At 36.5% G+C, this 24,554-nt stretch overlaps 1 protein-coding gene across 1 annotated transcript in view; it reads left to right on the forward strand.

Moving 5' to 3' along the window:
* The first annotated feature begins 485 nt into the window (after positions 1–485).
* The window catches only part of LOC139740855 (uncharacterized), a 53,561-nt gene continuing 29,492 nt past the window's right edge, over positions 486–24,554 (forward strand). The window contains exons 1-3 of the mRNA XM_071651436.1: positions 486–641; positions 16,236–16,605; positions 22,142–22,264. Coding sequence (XP_071507537.1) covers positions 16,324–16,605; positions 22,142–22,264 — 405 coding nt within the window. The 5' untranslated portion in view covers positions 486–641; positions 16,236–16,323. The remainder of the gene's footprint in view (positions 642–16,235; positions 16,606–22,141; positions 22,265–24,554) is intronic.

Genomic DNA, 24,554 nt, shown 5'->3' on the forward strand with positions numbered 1-24,554 from the left:
TTATGTTAAAATCCATACCTGAAACAACTGTCAATATGAGCAGATTATGATATAAGAAATGTCATATTTCCTCAGTCTATATTAATCATTCACACAAGGGAGAGAAGGGATCTGTTTCTGGGGATGCATGGAAACAACAAGAAAAAAAATGTTCTGACTCCGATTATGTAAAATTGTCAGACATCACCAACTGCCGCTTATGTCATTTTTGTACAATGACAACGGGGTGAGAAAGGGGCAGAGCCTTGAAAAATATAGAAAAAGATAGCTTTCAAAGCCTGAAATTCAAATTTATTGTTCAAAGTATTTAAATAACTCGGAAGTACGGCGGTACCCACGAGCGAGCGAGCGGGGGCCAACCAACCATCGGCGAGTCTGCATCACAGCTGTACAACGAGCGGTACGCACTCACCGGCCAACAGCCTTACTACTACATTCATCTCTTCCACACACTCACTCGCATTGACAGCACGAATAGACTACAGTATCGGCAGCATCACCGGAAGCGCCGACTAGCTTCATTGGCACAATTTTTGTGATCTCTAGTAGTATAGAATTCTCAATCTTCAGCATTGGACGTAAAAAGACAGTCTTATTCATCGATTTTTCATCGCTTGACAAAACCACCGTTTTTTCAAAAGGTAGGATGAATTTTTCAGAGAATGTGTGTGATGAGGTGACTAGAATATACATGGATGGATGGCGTCAAAAACCTATTGGCGCACACATGGCGTGGAGGTGTGTGGAGGGTCGGTGGGTAGTGTACCAGCTGGTAGCTCCACTACGCACGGAGTGGTTTAGGCGGGTTCCGTTGTTACACGACACCAGCCAGTAACCCCACCTGTCTTGCCGCAGTGGGTTGCTGTTGTACTGTATACTATCTGCGGCTTTGCCGTGCCCTTTTGACAATCTCGTACACAGGGAGAATCTACTTCACTGACCATGTCTGTTCATGTTTGATAGGGTTTCTGCTCGTTGCTTCACTATTTTCTGCCCCTCATCATTTTCTTAAAACAATATCCAAATTATTGTGCTATTTTGAAGAATTCGAACTCAACATCTTGTCTGAAATCGGTAATGATTTTAAAGCACAAATCTCTCATGGCCAAGTAAAACCGGTACAGTTTTCTAAGGAGCATGCATGCATTCATCTTCAGTTCAGTTGTGACTGACAACACCAATACATTTTGCACTATCTTCGCAGTACTTGTATAAAAACTGTATGTGCTCTTGAATTTTCATACAAGTGTTTAGTTTGTTGCTGTTGTTTTTTTAACAACAGCAAACACACCAGGATATTTCTGACATCTGTAGAGGCACTCTAACAAAAAAGTGAGATCTTCATTGTCTTGATCTTGGGTTGATCAGGCCAAAATATGTACTCGATGGTCATCATTAGGAAAGTTACAAAATTTATAAACATTGTGAAATAATCTGGCCAAATGCTGTGTACCTAGAAAACAACTTACAATGTACATGTGGTGTACAATACCCAGTAGCTGTATTGAACTTAAAATGTGACATTACTGTCTGATGTTATGCAAATTATTCCATAAATTCCTGCTCATGCCCTAAATGAAAATGAAAATTGCAGTACATTCAAGAGCAGTTGATATTCAAGCCTAGCCTGATCACGTCTTATTGTATCTGCAGGGTAGTATAAATGTATTGTATATTTTCATTGAAAAAAAAACAAAAACACATGAATAGGTACAAGTAGTATCATATTAAACACAATACACAAAGAAATGGTAATAGCCGCATGATTTATAATCCAATTTGGTACAAATTGTAGGACTCAAGCATTGTGCCAGGGTAGTACCATGTTGCATTGCATGTGGTTGATCAGAATGTTTTGAAATGGAAGTGCAAGTATAATTACCATGCTATGAAATTGTATTACTGTTTTCAACGTGGGAACTCTGAATAGACGAGAATTTAATGAATTAATTTTAGACTCAATATTCAAGTATTGATCCTTAAACTCTGAACTTAAAATGTCTTTGACAGACGTCTTTGATAGACTTTAAAACAGTTGTATTTTGCTAGCAGAAACTTTCATTTTTGTTCCAAAAAGAAAAGGTACAATTTATGTATCGAATGCTTTCATTTAAATGAAAACATGTGAATACACTAATTTGGGAATTTCCCTGAAATTGGCCCAGTGTGAAAAATCAATCTGCAAAAGTTATCATTTTTACTGGTTGTACTACAATAACAATATATCTGAAATGCTGACAGATGCTGAAATTTGTTGATATTTTGTATTTTTGTGGATAAGAATTTTTTAACCACAGATATATATTATTGATTTTTTCATGTCATTGACCACAACGCTGAAAGCACCAACGTGAAGCTGAGGATGCAGTGTAGGTCTATATAGCAAATGAATTCTCCCTTTCTTCTTTGCTCAATCTCCCTTCTCTTCTTCCTCCTCCTCCTCACTTTCTCTTCCTTCTCACTTCCTCTTCCTCATCTTTACAAAGTTTTTTTTCATGATTTAAAGTGAGGCATAAGGCTCCTGCCATGTGTGATAATTACTGGTGTATGCAAGATCCCTTGTGCATCTTTGCTACTGGGCAAGTCCAAGATAACACGCGCGTTACGTATGGGACATTCAGAGACTTTTATGACCTGAAAAATAGTGTTAATGGCTTTTGATCATATTAAACTTTATCATGGTGATTGATATCTAGGAGAAGTATAATCATGCAAAAAATGGAGAAAAATGACCTTCACAATTATATTCTAGAAGAAAAAATATGTGCCGTTACGTATGGGACCAGAAAAATTTTGTTTTTTTGAACATTTTTTTCAACCTCAAAACTCTCTGAAAGTATTTCATTCTACAACTTGTAACTCACTGTGATGAAAGTCACAACACTCAAGATTATCACAGGTAAGTTTCGTGTCATTAGGCGAAAAGCTCTAATTACAGGTTCTAATTAAAGACAGACATGACGTGTTACGTATGGGACAGTTACGTATGGGACAGTTTGTCCCCCATTCATTTAGTGTGTGAAGAACCATGTTTATGGGTATTTTGCATAATTATTGAAGTAAAATCAGTTGAAACTACTCAAATACTGATCCAGATTGTCAAGGAAACAATATTCCCCAAATATTCACCATCATAATCATATTCAATTATATTTTTATATTTTTATGACCAACCTGAGTATGCATGCCCTTTGTCCCCCATTCGTTTAGTGTGTGGAGAGACATGTTTATGGGTATTTTGCAAAGTAATTTTGCAAAATACCCATAAACAAATTTTTGCATAATTATTGAAATGAATCAGTTGAAACTACTCAAATACTGATCCAGATTGACAAGGGAACAATATTCCCCAAAGATTTACCATCATAATCATATTTAATCATATTCTATATTTTTATGAGCAACCTGAGTATGTATGCCCTATTTTTATCAGGATAGTTACTACTGAAAAATTGACTAGTTTAAAGTGTTTACTTCCATTGATGAAGGGCAGTTTGCCATTTCGTTTCAATAAAACACAATTTGACACAAGAAATATTAATTTTTATAAATAAGCAATACCTGCTGCGTGGAACCCCAGTGATCGAGTAGATATGATGTCTGTCTAGCAGTCAGGTCGTTGATTCGAGTCACACCTCAGTATGTATACCCATGAATTTTGTCGTGGCTATTATTGAAACCTGAATAAGGACAATTTGTGTATCACTTGCAATTAAAAAAAAATCATTTTACTTTATATTTTTTTAAAATATTTATATTACAACCATTTCAAATTGGATCTCCATCACTAAACTTTGAATTCCTCTAGTCTTAGGATTGTATGCTCTTTAGTAATTCATATAATTGGTTTCCAATCATCTCATTAAATGTTGAAAACTGAATCCCCATTTCTAAAAAAAACTATACCATCCCTTTAATGCTGATTTTTCGTTCTGTATTTTGCCATTTTCCCCTCCCCCTTTCTGAAAATTGTTCAGTCAAGTACATGTATTGTTTAAAGTGTCTATAACTCAAAATGTAGCCACAATGTTGGGATGCTTTCTTCAGGATGATTGACCATTTGTGTACTGAGAGACCTTCCCAGCTAGCTACATGCATTTACATGCATTATGTATGAGGATGTCCCATACGTAACGCATTTGTCCCATACGTAACATTATTTCAATGCCTAATAAAAAATATTCCTTTTACTGTTTTTTCTTTTTTCTATGGTATTTAATTTCTCTAAACAATAAATTAGAACTTTCCAAAAGGGCATTAATATAACCTTAGCAATTTCAGAAAAAACCTAAAAAAATGACCTCAATTTGTTACGTATGGGACATCTCATGATAGGACACGAGCTAATTTGCATAATCATTTGCATAATCCCTAAATTTTCATACCAAGTTAAACTATTTGATGAACTTCTTATGTCCACATATTAATCAAATATCATTTGCTTTCCTTTGAATTAATATGAATTTTTATAAATGTCCCATACGTAACGCTGTGTTTCACATTTATGCAAATGAAGCCCTTGAAATTTGCATAAATTTACGTAATATACTTTTTTCCTCCATGGAAATCAAAACTTCAACTCATAAGCTTCAAAATGATACCAAACATGTCAATATTAAGCAAAGATGAAATTTTGCCTTCTGAGGGGACCTTATCTTGGACTTGCCCTACTGTAGGTTCATGATCTTCATACCATAGCCCTTGTAGATTTTTTTTTCTTAATGTACATGTACACTTACATGGTACATGACTGGAGTGTACAAAATGTACATTCAAGCATACCAGGATTGACAACACTGTACAGTGCATTTTGTGCTTGTAGCTGGATAGTCACAACTGAGGTTCAAACATTATTTTGCCATTTGTACTTCCATTGGTTTTCCCAGTTACTGCCAAAATAATGTTCATTGTGGCAGTAACAGGCTTCATCATATACATGGCTCGACACTAACTTTTTTGTTTGGTGGTCCGATGGGGCCACCAAAATCCTAAATTTCAAATTTTTTGTGGCCCGAGAGAAAAATTTGGTGTCCCGAAAAAAACAATAAAAAACATTAAAAGTCCTTTTTTTTTTAATGAGTCAAATATTTAAGTTTTATGATAGTAAGAATTAGAAGTTGGACATATCTACTCATAAATAAACTTCAACAAACTGGCAACACTCACTCTCAAGCACTTATTCAGTCCTTTTCATCCATCCTTTAAACAAATTTAAGTGCTAATTTCCGGCGCAAAAAGTTACGAATTTATTGACATACTTTTCAAAAAAATTTGGTGGCCCGAGGCGGGCCACCAAATTTGCCCTTTTTTGAAATTTGGTGGCCCGACTTTCATTTTTGGTGGCCCCGGGCCACCGGGCCACCGTTAGTGTCGAGCCCTGATATAGGATACACATGCACAGTTTTTCTGTTCTATTGATTTTACAGGTGTAAAAATGACTCATTACAGTGATGTTCATGTCTGATTTTAAGAAAATGCTGTGACTGAATGCACACACAAAAAAAGATTTTGCACAAATGACTCGGCACCCTTTGACTTTTTCTCCTCAAAGATATTTTAATCTAATCCTTCAATTTTTTTAGGCTGATTTCCTGTCTTTCCCATCAAACTAAAGATGATTTTATGTTGTACTAGGTAACTGATGTTGACTACGTGTAGATGCAAACTGTATTTTATAACAACTGTATGCAATATACTGTACAACCTGTAATTTATTACTTAAACTGTATTATATCACGTGGTGATTTTGTTCCATGTCAGGCCGAGTATTTATGATACTTGAATTTGAACTCATCAGACATGAAAAACGGTGCGCAGTTCTACTGGTAGTTAATATTACCAGTGTGTCTGTGTATACCAAATTCACAATACTGGTGTTATAACCGACACCATTCAGGGATGGCAATATTCATTCTCTCAGAAATAGATTTTGATAGAGCAATAACTGCACTTGCAACCCCCAAATATGGCCTTGGATTCATGTTGGTTCACTGCTTCGGTTATTTCCGGCAACTCATTATTTTGAGGTTGTGTATTCTTGTGCCTCTATTTAACGGCAGTCATCTGATTCAGGAATGAGTTAGAGGCAAAAAGGAGCTTTATTTGAAATAGCACCGCAGGCATTATTCACTGCTGCTAATATTAATGTATTTGGTAACAAGAAACGAAGTCAATGGTTTCAAAATGAAAAAGAAAAAGAACACAATTACACATTCCACTTGTAGCACAGGTCAATGGGTAAGCTGAACAGAGGTACGGCAGGTTTTGAAATTTGAAGTGCATTGGATCATCTGGCTATTGGCTGAGCTCCCCAGAAGGGAATTTCCTCTGTTTGATTAAACCATATTGTGTTCTGCCCTGTGTTTGAACTTGGCAAGCCGGGCTGGTGTTCCTACCACTCTCTGTAATTATAGATCGATTGGTGCTTCAGGTCAATATGTGAACAGCTCAGTTTGTCCTTCGCTTCCATTTGTTTTCCACTTCAGCCATGCCCAGCAAATTTAATTCCATTATTCTTCACAGGTTTCCTTTCAGAATAAAAAAGAGAAAGTGTTACCAGTTAGACAGAAATGCTAAAGATGTCTAATTTCTATCTCTGTATGTAGAGCATATCAATGGGAATTTGCAGAACATGTTATATAGATTAAAGGAAAAATGTTGGAAGCATGCAGTATTTTCAGAAGGAGTTAAATGTTTTTGGCTCTCCACACAAAGCAGTTAGAAGGCCAACAATAGGAATTAATTTTGTCATAACTAATCAGCAATTTATGTTTATTTATTTGTTATCGTTGCTACATGTCATTCTACCAGTCCTTAAATCGCATGTAATTAGTGAAATAACTCTGATAACAAGTAACAAGGTCAACTACAATGTATATTACCAATGATGATTGAAGAGCATTACTATTTGTAAATTGTGTCATTATGAAGAATAGATAATGCTTCCCATACATGTACATGTACATTAAATTGTATGTTGTGCATCTACAAGTTGTAGCTCTTCTTGCATTACATACAAACTGTAAGTACCTGTATTGTAATTAATCATGGATTTAACGAAACTGATTCATGCTCTCATTGAAACAAATCGCCTCCAACTAAATTTTACACTATTTAGCTATTACTCATATCAATGACAGTGTTATCTGATTTCAAACTATTAAGGATCAAAAGTGGGAAATGTTTTTTGTAACACCTAGTACATGTATGTATCTAGGGATGTTTCTCTGTGCTTTCCTTCAGAGAAATATTCCATCCAACTGTAGGCCCTTGACTTAACGTCAATATTATGTTGACATTGCAAAGACCGAGTTCTGTGGCATGCATGAACATGTTGGGAAAGGTAAACTATGAGAACATTCATTATACAGTGAACTGTAATCAAGTGATCCAATGTAAATGTGACATCCATACAACACTGTCTATTTTCTTTAACCTGATTCTTTATTCTGTGTGCCAAATTGAACTTGGAAAAACGAACCTGCCAAGAGACTGCACTAGATTAACCCATGGCCTATAGGCATGTGATGAACGATAAGCAGAATCCATGGGAGTGTACGAAATAGGTTAAAGTAGCTGCCCAAGGAATCTTTCCCAACTGGTCCTTCACAGGTTCAGCCAAAATGTAAACATTTGCTGCATTTTTTTATTAAGTTTGCAGAGCAATTGTAAATTTACAGAGGTCCTCAGGTTGGTGGTCCTACTGTAGGCTAAGTGTTTGTCCCTGAATGTATTGATTTTGGACTAAGGGTTTTAGACTGTAACAATGGCAGTCCCCAAAATAGAGACTTTCTGGGCATGGGAATTCAGTTTTATTTGGTCGTGATTGCTTTCTTAGCAGTGAATGAAAGAAACTTTTGATTCATTGTTTTGCATTTTATACCTGGGTAGAATGTTTTTATAGGGTGTTACTCGCACCTCCTAACAAGTGTGGGTCATGCACTTTTGATACACAATAGGGCAGTTCCCGAGGGAAATAGGATTGTGAGAAGTTTCTCAAAGAATACTTATATTGTAGCTCGATTTACATTTATTGTGTTCTTCAGTCTACAGTTTATACTCAGACCTCCCAACCATTCTGAATTTCAAGCAAAGAATCTGAATGTTGACCATTCCCAGGCCATGTTTTCATAAGACTTTCCTATTTTGTCTATAATTTAACTGCACACTCAGGCTACAGGACATATTAACATTGCTTTGCTTTGAATACATTATACATGTACATGCTCTTTTATATTACTGAATGTTTTTGAGACTTGCCAATTTGTATACAAGTACTTAAATAGAAATACCTAAGCATGATGAGTGCTGATTGGCACAGTAAACCTTTTAGCTTTGTACACACTGTCTAATGCCCCTGGCATAGGAAGAGTTGACTGGGATATTTTAAAGTGCTTCAAAACCGAATAGGTCATAAATGTACCATAAATTCATTGTCCAAAGTCCCATTGAACTCCATCTGCTCAGGTTCTCAACTTGGTTGCACCATTTTGACATCACTGAGTCTGTTAAAAACTCAGAACATAAAGCACTTGTCAGTTTGTGATTATTTGAAATTGTGACAATGAATGTGTGCACAAATACACGCCATCCATTCTCAATCATTCTTCCAAGTCTTCTTCCTCCTCCCATTTGACAAATCACAAAGAGCACAATATTCTTTGCCGAATTCCTTTGAACTTACGGCTTCATCTCGGGATTACTCATTGTAAAGATTACTGAATTATCTCTCTCTCTCTCTCTCTCTCTCTCCCTCTGCTTCTGATAAAGAATCTGTTCTGAAAGGAGTGTTTTGTAGCAATTCTCAGAGAGCAGGATTTTAGGCCTTTGTGTGAGATTTGTGATTGTCTGTTCTTTGCTCGGCATGAGGCAGGCGTAGAGTGTAAAGGGGTACCAGTGTGTGTATGCACCAAACATTCACACTCTAAATCCAAATACCATGGCTGCTTCGGTCAAGAAAAGGGTGCAGTTGTATGAGTTTTGAGCACTTTGGTGCTAGTTGACATTAGAAGGTTAACACTAAAGGTATTTCTCTAATACGGCTGTCATGATTACACACTAATCCAAGGAGTTCAGATGTGTTGAATGTTTACACTTTGTGTCAATAAAATATGATGAATTGTGCAATCTTTCAATCTCATTGGCAGAATGGGTTAGGCAAGCATTTATCTCAACAGGGGAGAAATGCAATACTTGCAGCTTTAATCAATATCAAAGATGGACCGTTCATTGTCTTGAAACCCCCCAAATCAATATGCTCTGTTTATGTACCAAGAAATGGCTTCAAGGGCATTTGTCTATTCAGTGTGGCTAAACAGGGCATGTTCAATGAGCTAATGAGTACTGTGTGCATCAATCAAATACCATTGACAGCAGAATAGGTTACAAATGCATTGTTTTACTTTTTATCCTGATTCTGATGTTGAGTAAAACAGAAATCCCAGAATTGGACACATTCATTAATCTTCCTTTGTGTCATTATGTCTATTCAGCATATCGTCGGTCTTATGCCAAAAGGGCCTTAAACTACTTCCACTGTTATGCCAAAAGGCCCTTAATGCTATAGACTTTGTACACTATTAGTGCCCTTTTGGCATAACAGGGGAAGTTCTTTAAGGCCCTTTTGGCATTTAAGGCCGACGATATAATCAGCTATTGCTATTCATTAAATTTAACATTCCCTGTAGAGTAACATTAGTCATAGCAAGTACCATATTGTGGATCAATTAAAGCGGCTGGACTTTGCTGTTCCATGCCTGTACATTTAAATCATTGTTGTATCAAACTCCAGATGATAAATTCCTGTGTAGCGCCCTCAGTGGCCAATTGTTGCATTTTGCCATCCATCTGCGCTGCATCTGTGGAAGGGTCAGACTATCTGGGTTGGATATTAATGATGCCATCGAAGGTTGAGTGTCTGAGGAGCCTGGATTAGTTCTTGCTACGTGAGCTAGTGCACATCTCCTATACCAGCCTCTCAGAATTCATGCTGTATCTGGAAGTGTGTGTCTTCTAATCGAGGTTGCCGGTAGCAACCCATCCTCAGATTTATACCATCATCTGAATCACTTGATTTCCCTTGTGCTTCTTGATGCCAGGTTTGTTACATGTACATCCTGCTCGTAAACTTCAAGTGTGTGCTTTGATATTAATTTATGGTAACTTCATCTTTATTCCGACCATATGATCAAAGGGTTCATTGTTTCAGAGCTTTTCATTATTATCCCAGAGAGCTAATACATGTATGTACAATGTAGGCTTACGTAGTCTACACATACAATCTGTAGAAGTGTTAATTAGTGTGCTGGTAAAAGTACCTGTGTAATTGATGCACAAGCTACTATACATATAGTATGCCCTTCTTGCAGAAACTGTGAGTTATGGGTCCACTCTTGCTAGAATGGAGACATAAACATGTGACTAATTCATCAGTGTGTGTCAGGCAAGGCTTTTTAATAATTTTGTGTAAAGTGTAAGGGTGTGTGCTTCTGTTGTATGTATAGGTTGCAAACAAATACTGCAAGAAGTGATGCATTCATTATTGGTAATCTTGTATTGTAAACATGTACAATATACTCTATATTTTGCAACACTGCACTGTTGTAAGATATTTCCAATGTACTTATGAGAATAATGTAAAATGAGTTTGATTTCTAAGATACATGTATCTTGCTTTTTACAAGGAGTCCATTTTAAGATATATTTGTTGGCTCATATTAGACATGTACAATTTGTATTGTTTGACTAGGGTCCAGTCATTTGTATATCATAATAATGACATGAATTTTACTTTGCTTAGTGTTATAGGGAAAGAACTTACTTGCAATGTAGTACATAGCTTGTCACAGTAAAGCATACTCGGTCGTCAGTGCATTTCGCCATGGCTACTGTAGAAAAACATCTGCTTCCTGACTCTGCTAAACAATAAGCAGTTATAGAGTGTATGATTTATTTCATATACTCTTTGATTTTTTTTTTAAGGACACTATTTCCCAGTCTCCATTCTAATCAAATCATCAGCAAAGATGCATGCCAACACTGCCATGAAAATAATGATTCAATTGACAAGAATTGCTCGCAGACCTGAATTTTGTTCCAAAGTAGATGGTTCACATGTATATATTTTACATAAAATTGTTTCATGTTATCATGTTTATTTTAACAGTTTATTTAGAGTTCATAGTTAGCAGGTTGATAAGTTACAGTTTCCTTCATTTGTAACATGTGCATCAATGCCACTTTCTCTACTTCAAATCTATTCTAAACGTTGGAATTTATTTTGCTGTATATGATAATTCACTAGAAATATCCAACTGTTTATCTAAAAATGAAAGAACCTACCAAACTATTTTCATTTGGTCTGCGGACTATACCAAGCAGTAAACCGAGCATTATGGAATGAGTAACTTTATCACACTATAACAAAGGAGTTTGCAGCTGTAGACTACTTCCTGTATCAATCTCACCAGCGTTATCTTCATACTTCCTTAGAAACCATCAACCAATCACAACAGATAATAATGGATTGCCATTCCAGAATTCAGTTGAATGGGAGGCTTTCATATTTGGTGGTTAGCATTTCCCTCTTATCATACAGGAAGTAAGGCTGGTTTCAAAGATGCTGGCTTCTGAAAAATGCCGGCAGGAATCACATAGCAGTGGTCTTAGGCAAGCGGATGTTAAGTTTAGTGCTGAGGGTTGTCAGAATGTCTGACTGATTAGATTGTACATAATGCATCATTTGTGAGAATTATGATACAGTATTTGTATTATTTCATCTATTGCACTAGCACAACACAATCAGAATGAGTTGTGCTACAACAGCATGCTATTTGTTGAATGGAAAGGTGGCTCAATGACAAATAATCAGTCATAGATAAATATTGACAAACAATAGTCTGTACTTTTAAAGCAAGAGAAGGTAGATCATGTTTAAAGGGGAAGGCTAGTAACTGATCAGTGGGAATCAGTGGAAATGCTGGGAGAAGATTGTTCCAATCCTTATGGGATTCATTCAAGAGTTCACTGTATATCTATTGTTGTGTGAAAATGATTTGCTTCAGAACGGTCTCATATTCAAGTAATGTGCAGATTAATGCTCCGTCACTGACCAGGGACGCTAACCTGGAAGCATTAAACTGCACATTACTTGAATATGAGACCATTCTGAAGCAAATCATTTTCACACACCAATAGATATACAATGAACTCTTGAATGAATCCCATAAGGATTGGAACAATCATCTCCCAGCATTTCCACTGATTCCCACTGATCAGTTACTAGCCTTCCCCTTTAAAGGACAAGTTCACCTTCATAGACATGTGGGTTGAGTGAATGCAGCAATAGTAGAACACATCAGTGAGAGTTTGAGCAAAATCGGACAATCCGTTCAATAGTTATGAATTTTTGAAGTTTCTACTCAGTCACGGCTGGATGAAAAGACTACTATAGCTTGTGATGTCACATGAGTACAACGATATAAAGAAAGAATAAAGAAAATTCAACATATTTCCATTTTTCTCGCATAACAAAAGAACACTCGACTTCTCTCTTTCAGAAGGCAGGGGGAATAATATTACCCTTAACATACGTCAGTAGCAAGTCGAAGAAATGTGCACTTTATTCAAAAAGTAAAGTTTTGTGAAATTCTCTTTTTATTTTCCTTATATAGTTGTACGCATATGACATCATACACTGTAGTAGTCTTCTCTTCCAGCAGTGACTGCGCAGATACTTAAAATATTCGTAACTTTTGAACGGATTGTCCAATTTTCCTCAAACTTTCACTGATGTGTTCTACTAATATTGCTGCATTCCCTCAATCCTCAAAGTTATGTATATGAAGGTGGACTTGTCCTTTAAGGAGAAAACCCTAAGGCTCACAGCCACACCAGACTAGACACAACACCACGAATAGCATTGATGTATGAAAGCACATTTGATTTGATTCTTGCTCCCCTGTTTATTTTTTTTTCGAAAAAAGTGGCAACCTTTCCTTTGAATTATTGTTTTAAAATGCATTATGACTGTAGTACATATATAAAATGACTAATTGGCTCTTTTACTGTTATAAAAACTCATCATTATAGTTCAATAAAGTGTACCTTAATATCCTGAGGGTCAATGTGCACATGTTTTGGATTATCTACAGTAGAATGCATACGCTTGCCATGAATATGAGTTTCCACAATCACAGCCGGATATTACCGGGGGTGGGGGTGGGGGCAACAATGAATAAAAACACACATTAGTGAACATTTTGTGCTGTACTCACTTGCATTCAACATGCCACTTGCCAGCTTATGAAGCTTTAGTCCTTTGGAAATTAAATGGAGTGTACTATGAAGATCTCCAGCTTTGTAATAAAGCAGGATGCCTCCTGACATTTGCTGAGATTGTTCTGTGCAGTCAAGTTACATGGCTCTAAGGCATTTAATCAGAGATCCATGAGAAATATGGTAGCCAATTTATTTGATGTATGATCAAAGGCATGGGTTTTCAGCTCTGCCAAATATGGGGTAACAGTGCAGTGCAATAAAGCCACAATACTGCATCTCATGCATGCTCTTCTTCAGATAACATGCAAAATGTACAAGTGCATTTAAGACCAACGTCTTGCATTTTGTGGTAATGAACAATATGTGTGTGCAATTACAGTGTCTGACCTACAATATGTAATCTAGTGCTTTATTACTGTAGATGTTTATCACTCCCCTTCATTTAAATGCCCCTTTTCCCAAAAGCTACAGTAGAGCAAAAGATCTTAAAGGCAAAAGAGCTTAGAACTAGAGTTCATGCTCTGTATGGGATGTACAGGGCATGTTTTTACAATATTCAGTATATTTCTTCTTCAACAAATAAACAGTACAATTTGTATGTGATATAGATGAAAATAATTGTATTAGATTTTTTTTCTGAAATTTGTTTTGGTAGGCTGGATATGTTCAAATTTACCATTTTCAATGTAAAGATGAATTTAAACCTACAGAATACAATGTACAAGTATGTGTTTTACTGTATATTAGTATATCAATACAATGTAGATCTACAGAGGTTGCAGCTGTGGATTTCTCATTGAATATCAAAACTTATCACTATTACCATGACAAAAAATTGGGTAGTTTTTTTTTTTCCATCAGTGGAAATCACTATGATTACCGGTACAGATTGCAAGCCAACAGTTTTGTTGTAGTATTTTTAGCAGCTGTGATGTAGACTGTGATTTACCATCTTTACCATTTGTTGGTTTCCCCAATCCCAAAACAGGTATTGTAATCCTGCTTTGCTATACAGGGATATTGCCCAAAGCAGTTTAACACATTGAATCAAGTTTGATTACTGACAGTCACAATAGATCCCAATTAGAGGCTTATTGCATCATCTCTGCCTAATCACACTCTGCCAGTTTGCATTTGATAAACACAATCCTGAGATCGCTGGACTTCGCTTGTGTGAATTGGGTGTGAGGGATAGGAAGGTTTTAGTCTGTAGCTTTGTGTGTAAAGTGTGTACTGTGATGCATCATTATCACAGTGTGCCTATGTATAAATGTGTGTGCGAGTGGGTGAGTGTGTGAGGGTGGATGATAGATAAAGACAGATCAGAGATACTGTAGATGGAGAGAGAAGGAAAGATGGGGGGGGGGGGGGAGAAGCATGGTATAGACAGATAGAGCATACCAATTAAGCAAATGATTGTATTTTTTACACTGCAGGTACTGAGTGTTACAAATGTAGTCAATATCAAGCCTGAAGCCAAGGATCTATTAGTGCCAATATTTTATGATAAAGATTTGCCTCTTTTAAAAAAAAAAAAAAGGGGGGGGGGGAAACATACTGGGAGCAGAGAAGTTATGTATTTGCATCAGCATGTACAAAAGACTTAACATTTGATTTGAGGAAGTAGCACAATAGATCAGGATCTGATACATGGTAATGAAATTGAGGTCACAGAGATGTAGAAAAGAGTGGAATAAAAGGAAAGTATGTGGTTCATTTTAGATAATTTTTGCATCCTGATGAGGGAGTGGCAGACAGCTTGCCCTCATTGTCTGAGTTGATTAGAGCCAGGCTGTCAGGCTCAGAATAGCTTGACGTGTCATCTCATTATCTGTGACGTGGTAAAAGGGTGGGGAAAAAAATGAAATCTGTTGGCTATTTGTCAAGAGTCAGTCTAAGCCTCACTGGCGAATGTATGGATTATGGATGTAAGGTTCTTAAGCTGACCAGATTACAACCTTTTGAATGTCTGCCATCATACAGTACAACGTACATGTACATGTAGTACAGTGCAGGTTACATTTGTACAGTGTACCACCATGGTTTCATGTGAGCCATGAGGGGGCCTGTTAATTCTACAGTGAGGTTTGTGATTACTGCAAGTTACAAGTATTCGAGTTACCATGGTGACAAATGAGATACTTGTAATTGGTTGATTCATATCTCTCTGCTACTTGTAAATAGTGCAAGCTGTAATTATTGTACCCATACGTGCCATGTATGGAACACTGGATACATTGTTGCAGTAAACAAGATTATAATGAAATTTTGTGACGATGAAGTAAAAATTCAGGTCCCAAAATTATTATCTCTCATGCCTACTGTGCAAAATTTCCTAAATTTGGATATAACGAAGTAGCACTACCGGTGTCGAGGACTTCATTTTATTGGGAGTCACCTGGACAACAGACGATACCAGCTAGTGCAGGCACTGTCAGATCAGTGATGGTTGGTAGGCTTTGGCAACCTGGCTTTCAAAGTTTCATGCTGACTGGGCTCAATTGATGTAAATAGGGATTATCAAATGAAAAGACCAGAGCTCTCAATTTTATGGAATAAAGATTTTACGACACATTATTCTTAAGCGTGGTGCCTATTGAATAGAGTGATATCTTTAGCGAGCCTGAGGAACAGAGCCCTTGTCCATTGTCATAAAATTAACTGAAGCAACTCAAATATTTGGTCATATTTTATATGCAACATCCATTATTCTGCTGTTACTGCACACAGTACAAATTTTTGGTTCATGTTATTTTTTTTTTGAGGGGGGGGGGGGATAATTAATTGCAAAATGATGCAATAAACTCCAAGGCAAAAAAGGGAAATTTGACCAAAAATTTTTCATGTAAAATAATTTGAAACTTAAAGTGGCATGTATGCATGCTGCAGATTGAGGAATTGAAATAGTTCCCAAAAAGAAAGTTATCACATTTATAATTTATCTGTTTGTTTTACAGTGTGATCTGAGCTGATCATTGAACATCGAATCCTTCACAACACATCAGCGTACATTGCATCGCGGGAGTTTTGACGTACCATGACATCATGTTTGCCTCCATGGAATTTTGGCAATCTTTACTCTCACCAACATCACACAGCAAGGAAGGGGGAAGGTTCAAGTCCAGACAGCCATCCTTACCAAAGATGAAGAGCAAGAAAAAGAAGAAGCAGGACTCCCCTCCAAAGCGAATGGAACAGTCTCAGCAGGGGAAAGGTCAGAAGAGGTCAACACCCAACTTGGCCTCCAAATCGGGCAGGAATGGGAGTAGCCAAGGTTGTCATGGCAACTTACCAATTCCCAGCAATGTTGACCACCATATTTGGGAGGTAAGGGGTCAATTACTTGGCACTTGCTTGACCTTTATGTGCACTGTGTGTGTGTGTGTGTGTGTGTGTGTGTGTGTGTGTGTGTGTGTGTGTGTGTGTGTGTGTGTGTGTGTGGTAACATGATTGTTTGAGCAGAAGTTTATGTATTGTATGTGTGTTTTGACTTCACATATCGAATATTGTTCATGTGCCCCTCCCTGTATTTCTATATTATGATTGTGCTTATGAATTCATGTTAATAATTTGATGCCTAATACAGCATATTTCATTTTTAGTGCTTGTTGGTTGACAAAGTAGCAAGGTAGGTGCCTATGTACATCTACCTCTTGTTTCCAAAAGAGTACTAAGGAGGAAAGCCAGACCTGATGCTTTTTCCTCATTTCCGCTCGGCTGGAAATGGGGTTTTATTCAGAAAAAGGCTCATTGAGTGATCTGTCTCCAGATATTCATCAGCTCAAAGAACCTCCTTTTAGTGGAAGTCAAGCATTGAAAATCTGGGATCTTACTGCAAGGCAGCAGATGAAATGAGATTAGTCACTATTTAGTTTCGAAGAAGAGAATCTGAACTGTGAAAGTTAAACTGATTGCCTGCTGATAGTCCAAACAAATCAATAAGATGGCTGTGATTATCCGAGAGAGAAAGTCCGTGTCACAACAAAGTTATTTCAGCGATTCAAACAGAGTGTCTCGCTGTGACTATTGATTTCATGCTGAGAAGACACATGCCTGCCCTTGTCTCCCAGCTGACAGTTAGCAGCAAGAGGGGCTAACGATGAAATTTTCTCAAAGAACTGCTAGGATATATGTGTCTTCTTTAGGATAAATGATATACTGATTTCACATTTTGTGAAAGTTGAATGTGGAAATGGTTTAGATTTGTATCTTGAGCAGAGAGTATCAAAAGAAAAAACAAAAACATCGAAAGACCAGTGAGAGATTAACAAGCAACCCTGATATATCATAATATTTAAGTGCAGGAAGTGGGAAGTGTAGATTTCCATATGATGTGAGCCTGAGACAAAAACAGCCAACAGTTTGTTTTGGAAGTGAAAATGTTTGTCCTAGCAGTTTCCTCCTGTCACTGAATTATTTCTGGCAACTTTATTTTTACCCCCTTCTTTGATGAGAAATAAAGGAGAAATTATGTCTCCTGTACCCTGCCGTGATTTCGATAATCACATCACCGATTCATGTGTGAGGGTCAAATGATACAGACCACGAGTGGATGGTGATTATAAAAGATACAATGTAGCAATACATCTGCATTAAAATAAAGTCTTTGGAATGAATCATTTTGTTATGTGTCTATTGGTGTGGGTCTTGTGGGTTTTTTTTTTTTGTAGGGACAAAGGGATGGTTTCAAATCTGTTTTGGAAATCTCATACTAGTACTAGATGAGCAGTCCTCAACTGAAGTTTCATTTAAGTTAGTATACTAGGCTCAAGGGGTGATTTTGTAGCTTTAATGGTTTATGTCAACCATTTAGCTGGCTCATCCCCAAAGTAAATCACTTAACATTCCAATCATTGGTTAAACAAGGAAGGAGAAAGGCAAGACTTTGGTGTACACAGTGATTCACAGAAACCATGAAAACTCTGTCATCAAAGCGGATGGTCAGTAGACTGCGTTTAGCGAGAGGATACAGCAATTATGAGTTCTTCCCGGGAAAGCTTGCAGCAGATATCGAGTGTACATTGTACTTCATGAGCTCTGTACGCTGCAATAATTCCACAAACTTTGTTCGTTTCCTCTCGGGCCATGCATCAAGTCTGCTAAAAAAAAGTGAGCGAGTGAAGTACTCCCTCTGAAGTAACATTCCTGAGTGGTGCGAGAGCAGTGGTTATGATAGCCATGAATATAGGAAGTTCCTACTCAGTGTACATGTGTGTATACTTGAGTCTGGGAAAGTGCTCAAAGTGTGGGAGGTGTACAAAGCCAGTGAAATGAAACTAGCCTAGCTACTCTCTTTGTGCGTGCTTTACTCTTGCTACTGCTGGCATAGTTTTGTGCCATTAGCGAAGTTTCTGTTGACTATGAAAAGTTGTTCAGGAATGCACTGCTGGAAATGAGTTGAAAGTGCTGTGGAAGCCATGTTGCATTACTCATGGATTTTTACCAAATGGATTTATATCAATTCTGGATGTTTTGTGCTCTTTTGGTGAACAATGCTTGATGTTGGCGTATGTGGGAGGGTGAAAATGGCAGAATGTTTTGGCTACGAAGCCTCAGCAATGAACAGCAAGACTGTAGAGGACATGAATTCTTGCTTCTACTCAGCTTTAGAATCCTACTGGCAGGTAATTGAAATGGAAAAAGCTTTATTGTATTTACTAGGTCACATTCTTTTACTGAATGTTAATAAAATATAAATGCAATGCTTTCTGTACAGGAACGAGTCAAAGACACTATTGGCTGGAGTTTTCAGCAGTCCTTTTATTTATTTATTTTTCTGTGAATGATCAAATATTGATTCTGTAGCTTGTCTTGTGCATCTTTTTTTATCACGCCAATTGCTCCCATATCAATTCTCTCTTGATGATTTGTTGTCATTTTTTTTAACAAGAAGCAACAGTCCCGGATGAAAAGTCTTTTTTATTTCACTTGATCATAAGATACATGTACATAGTGGCTTACAATAAATGTGGGTGACTCGAAGTAGCAGTTCAATGAAAATTTGAATGAGATACAGATGTGAAGAATTGCCTTCATAAAGCCACAGTATTTATTCATCTCAGAATGGTTATTCTGCATGTTAACAAAGCTGCTACACTTTGTGTGTATACCACTCTTCATTCACTTTTTGTTAATAGTCAAGATACAAGCTATGAATGATTATAGCTTTTTTTTTTCTCATAAGAACAAAATTATCTTTCATCCAGTGCCCTGCTTTGAAGGCATGTTTCCCTATCATTTAAAAAAGAAGAACTCAGTCAACATTAACATTATGCATGTTCTAGAACAATTGTGATATTGGTCATTGAGTGTACAAGGTAAAAAGGTAAGATGTTTAGGCCTAACTATTTATATAATGACATTTGGACTGCTTCTTAGAATACCACACATGCTAATATCATCCGAACATTCGTACTATCAGACAAGATTTCCTTCTTATTCATCCTTGAAAAAATTTGAAGGTTTCATATTTTGATAGTTTGTACACATCACATTCCAACCTGAGACAGTACAACACGTATTGTGACTGGAGCAAATTATCTTTCTGAAAGGCTTAAAAAAGTGTACCTGGCAAGTTGAAATGTCATCTTTTTGCATTAGGCCTATGTAAATAATTCCTGGTAACCTCTGATATTAAGCTCTCATTTTTCTCTGGACTTTCTCTTTATTAAATTCTTATTGTTTAACTCTGTCAGTACTTTGTAGAACCCTACATTTTGTCTACTGGAAGTGTATAACGTTGTCGAGTTTCCAGTGGGAATGATAGAATTGAGAAGAAATGCTGCAGTGTCCGTTTCCTCATTGTCATGTGTAAATAGGCCTACATATTGCGCCGTTTCTGTTTACATTGTGTTCCAGCTGGCGTCATTGATACTGCTTCACACGCTTCATTTTATGTAGGCTACATGTATTCATGTACAGGAAGGAATGCATTGTCCTGCATTCCTGTAGACTCTCTCCAAAGTCAGCATTGTATGACGTCATACATTTGAATCACTTTCCTTTAAAAGTTCAATGTATCTTGAAAACAGACTATCTAAATGCAGACTGTGGGACCAAACTGTGACTAACAAGAGTTTGAGGAAGTGAATACTTACTCCATAATCCTATCATTCTATCTTTCCCACCAAGCTATAGAAACTAAGTCTCTATAAAGTGGGGGAAAATTACATATTAAAAAAATATGTGTGTTCTATAGAGTGTAGTCAACAGATTGATGAGTCATCAGAGTCAGTGAATATCAAACTTGAAAGTGAATTACAGTAGCAAAATCATGTTAAAATTGTTATTATTATTTTTGCATTCTGTGCACATCAAACATTCAATTCATGAGTGTTTTTGAAAACTTTTCTTTTTCTTTTTCAAAGTCAAGTAACTCTATAAGCCAGAAACACAATTAGCAATATTAATGAGCAAATTTGCTAGGCTTGTGCATTTGAACAGTAAACTGTACAATGTATGCAAAGTTGGCAAGCCTTTTACTATCAGTTGGCTGGAAATACATGTGGCACACAAAAAGTTGAGGGTTGTTTTGGGGTTTTTTTTTTCATTTTTTTGTTTTTTGCACAAGGAGGAGACATTTGCAAAAGATAACTAATATTGAAGTTCCATGAAAATTTGACAGAAAGAATAAATTTTAAAAGTATAACCTTTCTGAAACCACCAGTCCAGTATGCAGTAACTTCAATAATCTTGTAATCTTGGCATTGCTTAGATTACATGTATATTCATTCCTCCTCTGCTCTATAGTAGAAAATAAAAGATGAAGCAAAATTATTGTTTACAATGGACAAGAAATTAATGTCCGGGAACTTCTTTTTTAATAATTTACTTCATAAGTTGCCTGTAGTGTGGACATGGAGATATTGACCAGTGTTGTACACTAAGTGAGGATGATATGATATGTTTCATATAAAACAAAAATGTGATGGTGGTGAAATTTCACTGTGTCTTAAATAAATAGGGAGTAATTTGCCTGAGGGCAATTTAAGAAAATGATGGGGATAGATTGCATTTGATACCGTAGGACATTTTGTTAAAGATTTTGTGGAGATGAAATTAATCGAAAAATTTTAAAGTGGATATTCAATTTCACTCAGACTTTCCATTGTTCATCTATATTCTTTTCTCTGTTCAATACAGTTCCCTCATACATTGTAGGATGTAGATCATGGTTAACAGTTGTCCCTGAACTTTTGTTGTTGCTGTTGTTGCATGAGGCCACAAAGATTGTAATGCTCAAACACATGGCCAGCCAGGTCTACAATGTGATGAAAATAATTTTGGCTCCGATCATCTTTCACTTCATTTGTAAATTAGGTCCCAGCGATTATATTCATTCTGTGTTATATGATAGAATGCCATGTTTTTATAAGTTTTAAAAACAGAATACATGTACATGTACACCTACATTGTAGATTCACCAGTATAACAATGATAATAATACCAATGATGATAGTGGTGACAGTAATGATGTGATAATGACTATGATGATCATACTGCTTGTAATAGGAGAATGATGATGATAATTGTAATTATTTTGCCGTTATTACCATTTGCAGTGTTGCTTTTACCAGTAATAGTGGTAAGTAGTACTGTAGTAGTGGTAGTAGTAGTAGTAGTAGTAGTAGTAGTAGTAGTAGTAGGTTGTAGTAGTAGTAGTAGTAGTAGTGGTAGTAGTAGAAGTAGTAGTAATGGTGGTGGTGGTGGTGGTACAGCTGTATGCATCTATAGTGACATTACAAGAGAGTAGATTGACAAGCCATTTGCCACACTTATCCTTTCCTAGTGTACTACTACACACATTGTTTAATAGAAGTCTGAGATGCAATAGAATGATTAACCCATTTGTTTCTCTCCTCAGGTATTCACTACAGAGCTTGACTCTGTGACATCATGGCTGACAGAAGCTGTCCAGTTTACAGACTGCTGGAAGGCACCGTCTCACAGCATACCAAGCATTAGGGTACAGCTTGAGAGACATTTGGTAAGCTAACCATGGTACATTTGTACATGTGTCTCCCTACTTTTATCTGCACAGTTTACTATATCAATGTCTTCTTGTGAATTCATTCTATGAACATTTTGATGTTATGATGCTGTATCACAAGTTATGGTATTGATATAGTCTTATTGATACCTTTATTCATTTTCTTGGAAAAGTATCCCTTTGAATTATAAGAATTGACAATATTTGGTGTAAGATTATGGTATTGAAAATATGAATGATATTCATTATACTGGGGTAATGAATTTCATATTAATCCAAAAATGAAATGACATTTGTTATTCAGAAGGTTCATTCTTCTGAAACACCCAAATTTCATATACCTAGAGGTTCATTAATCTAAGAAGATTCCAATCAAGTGTGGTCAGTTTTTAGAGTGGACATTAGGGAAGTCACCAGAGCTGATTGGTGGCATGTGTATTTGAAATCTGCTTTAGAAGGGATTTCCTTTTGAAACTTACTATCTGTGGGGATTTGTTGATAATACACCCAGCCAGTCAAGGACAGTGGCACTGTGAGATAGGAATAGTACAGTCCAGAGGGAAAATAATCGTTCCATTGATTGGCTCAAGCATCACACTGTTAGACTGCTTGGAGATCAAAAGAATTTGATCACATGTCTCTCATGTAGAAACTTTTCACTGTGATTGCATATGATCCAAATGAGCTTTATAAAAGCTAATATTTTGTGATGAGACATGAAGTTTCTAATATTTATCCCCCCCCAAAAAAAAAAAAGAAAAAAAAAATGAGAGTAATAGAATGTATCAATCATTATATATTTTACAGGGATGGACAGAGAACATTACTTACCTACATGTACATCTTTTTGAATGAGTGGGGCCTAGATGAAAAAAAATATATAGTTCAACTGTTTCTGTATTGAGTGAAATTTATGAAAGGTTTTTTTATAACGATATCCTTTAATTATACTTACCATTAAAGACTGACATGTTTGTCAGGCTTTTCAGTTCTCTTAAATGTTATTGTGAAGAAAATCCCAAATAATTGTGAAAAGTTGGGTCATGTTATTTCATCTGTAATGCTATCTGCAAAAATTGATATTCTATAGATATGAATGTATAATGCTTCTGGATGTTTTTGATATGATATCTTAACATTTCCATGACTTTTTATTGTAGGAAGTAGTCTAAAACTACATATATGTGAAAATCAAAAAGGAATCAAGAAATTATAGCCATGTCTGAAACCATGTCTGCTACATGGATTAAGCAAGCCTGGTCTAATTATTAAAGAAAATGTGGCTGCAGAACGTAGTATCATACACATTTACGATGTACATCTACATGATACATTTAGATCGATGCAGCCCAGTGAAATCAGACTGACCTGGGAATTTTTTTTCTTTCCAAGATATATTTATTCTTTTAATGACAAGCCACAAAATGTGTTTCTTTTTGTTTCTGCCAGTTTAAGCATGTTAATTGCACTGAACTGAGGGCCTCATGTTTGATTATATTTAGCTGTACAATCATCCATGCTAAATTTGTTCCCCTAGGAGTGTTTGAAACAAAATTCCCTTTCCCCAGTTTACCCGTGACTCATGTCTTACAGTAAAAAATAGAAGCAGAAAATGATTCTTATCTCACAGGACTAACATTAAAACCTTTCATTATATCAAGTGTGCGACAGTGATTTTATATGTGTGCGAGAGACATTTGTTACAGGTGTGGTGTCGATTCATTTCATGCATCTCAGCAAACTAATAGTGATGTATGTATTTTGAGGGTTTTTCCCCCCCAGAGGGTGAGGCAAACAGGATGTGTAATTAAACAACTGTGCAGCTGATGAGCGTGAAAATTAAAAAAAGGATGAAATTAGTGACCTTGAATAGGAATGACTGTGAGAGTAGCTTCCCGTGAATTTATCTGCAAAATTGAATCTGGCTGTGTGGCATACCCTACCCTGTTCCTCCCTACCAATGAAAGCCATGGCCACTGATCCGCAATGATGCTATCGTCATGGTCGCACAAGACTTCAAACTCAGGCAGCTGGAGGACTCAGTGCTCCATTTCACATGCATAGTCTCTCATAGAGTCACAAGATAAACTTCCTCTTTCAATATTTTTTCAACTGCTGAATGTCACATAATCTCAGCAGTACCTAATGCTTTGATTTATTATTATAATTTTTTTGCATGCCATTCTGCTGATGGGTATGTATGGTGGGGGTGTCATTAAACTTGAGATCTTGATGGCTCCATTATTTCTTTTAATTGAATCATCAATGTCAAACCTCTATCTGTAGG

This window comes from Diadema antillarum, unplaced genomic scaffold, assembly GCF_040938485.1.
Source record: "Diadema antillarum isolate AM-2024a unplaced genomic scaffold, OU_Dant_1.0 seq00000889_RagTag, whole genome shotgun sequence".
Classification (NCBI taxonomy): Eukaryota; Metazoa; Echinodermata; class Echinoidea; order Diadematoida; family Diadematidae; genus Diadema; species Diadema antillarum.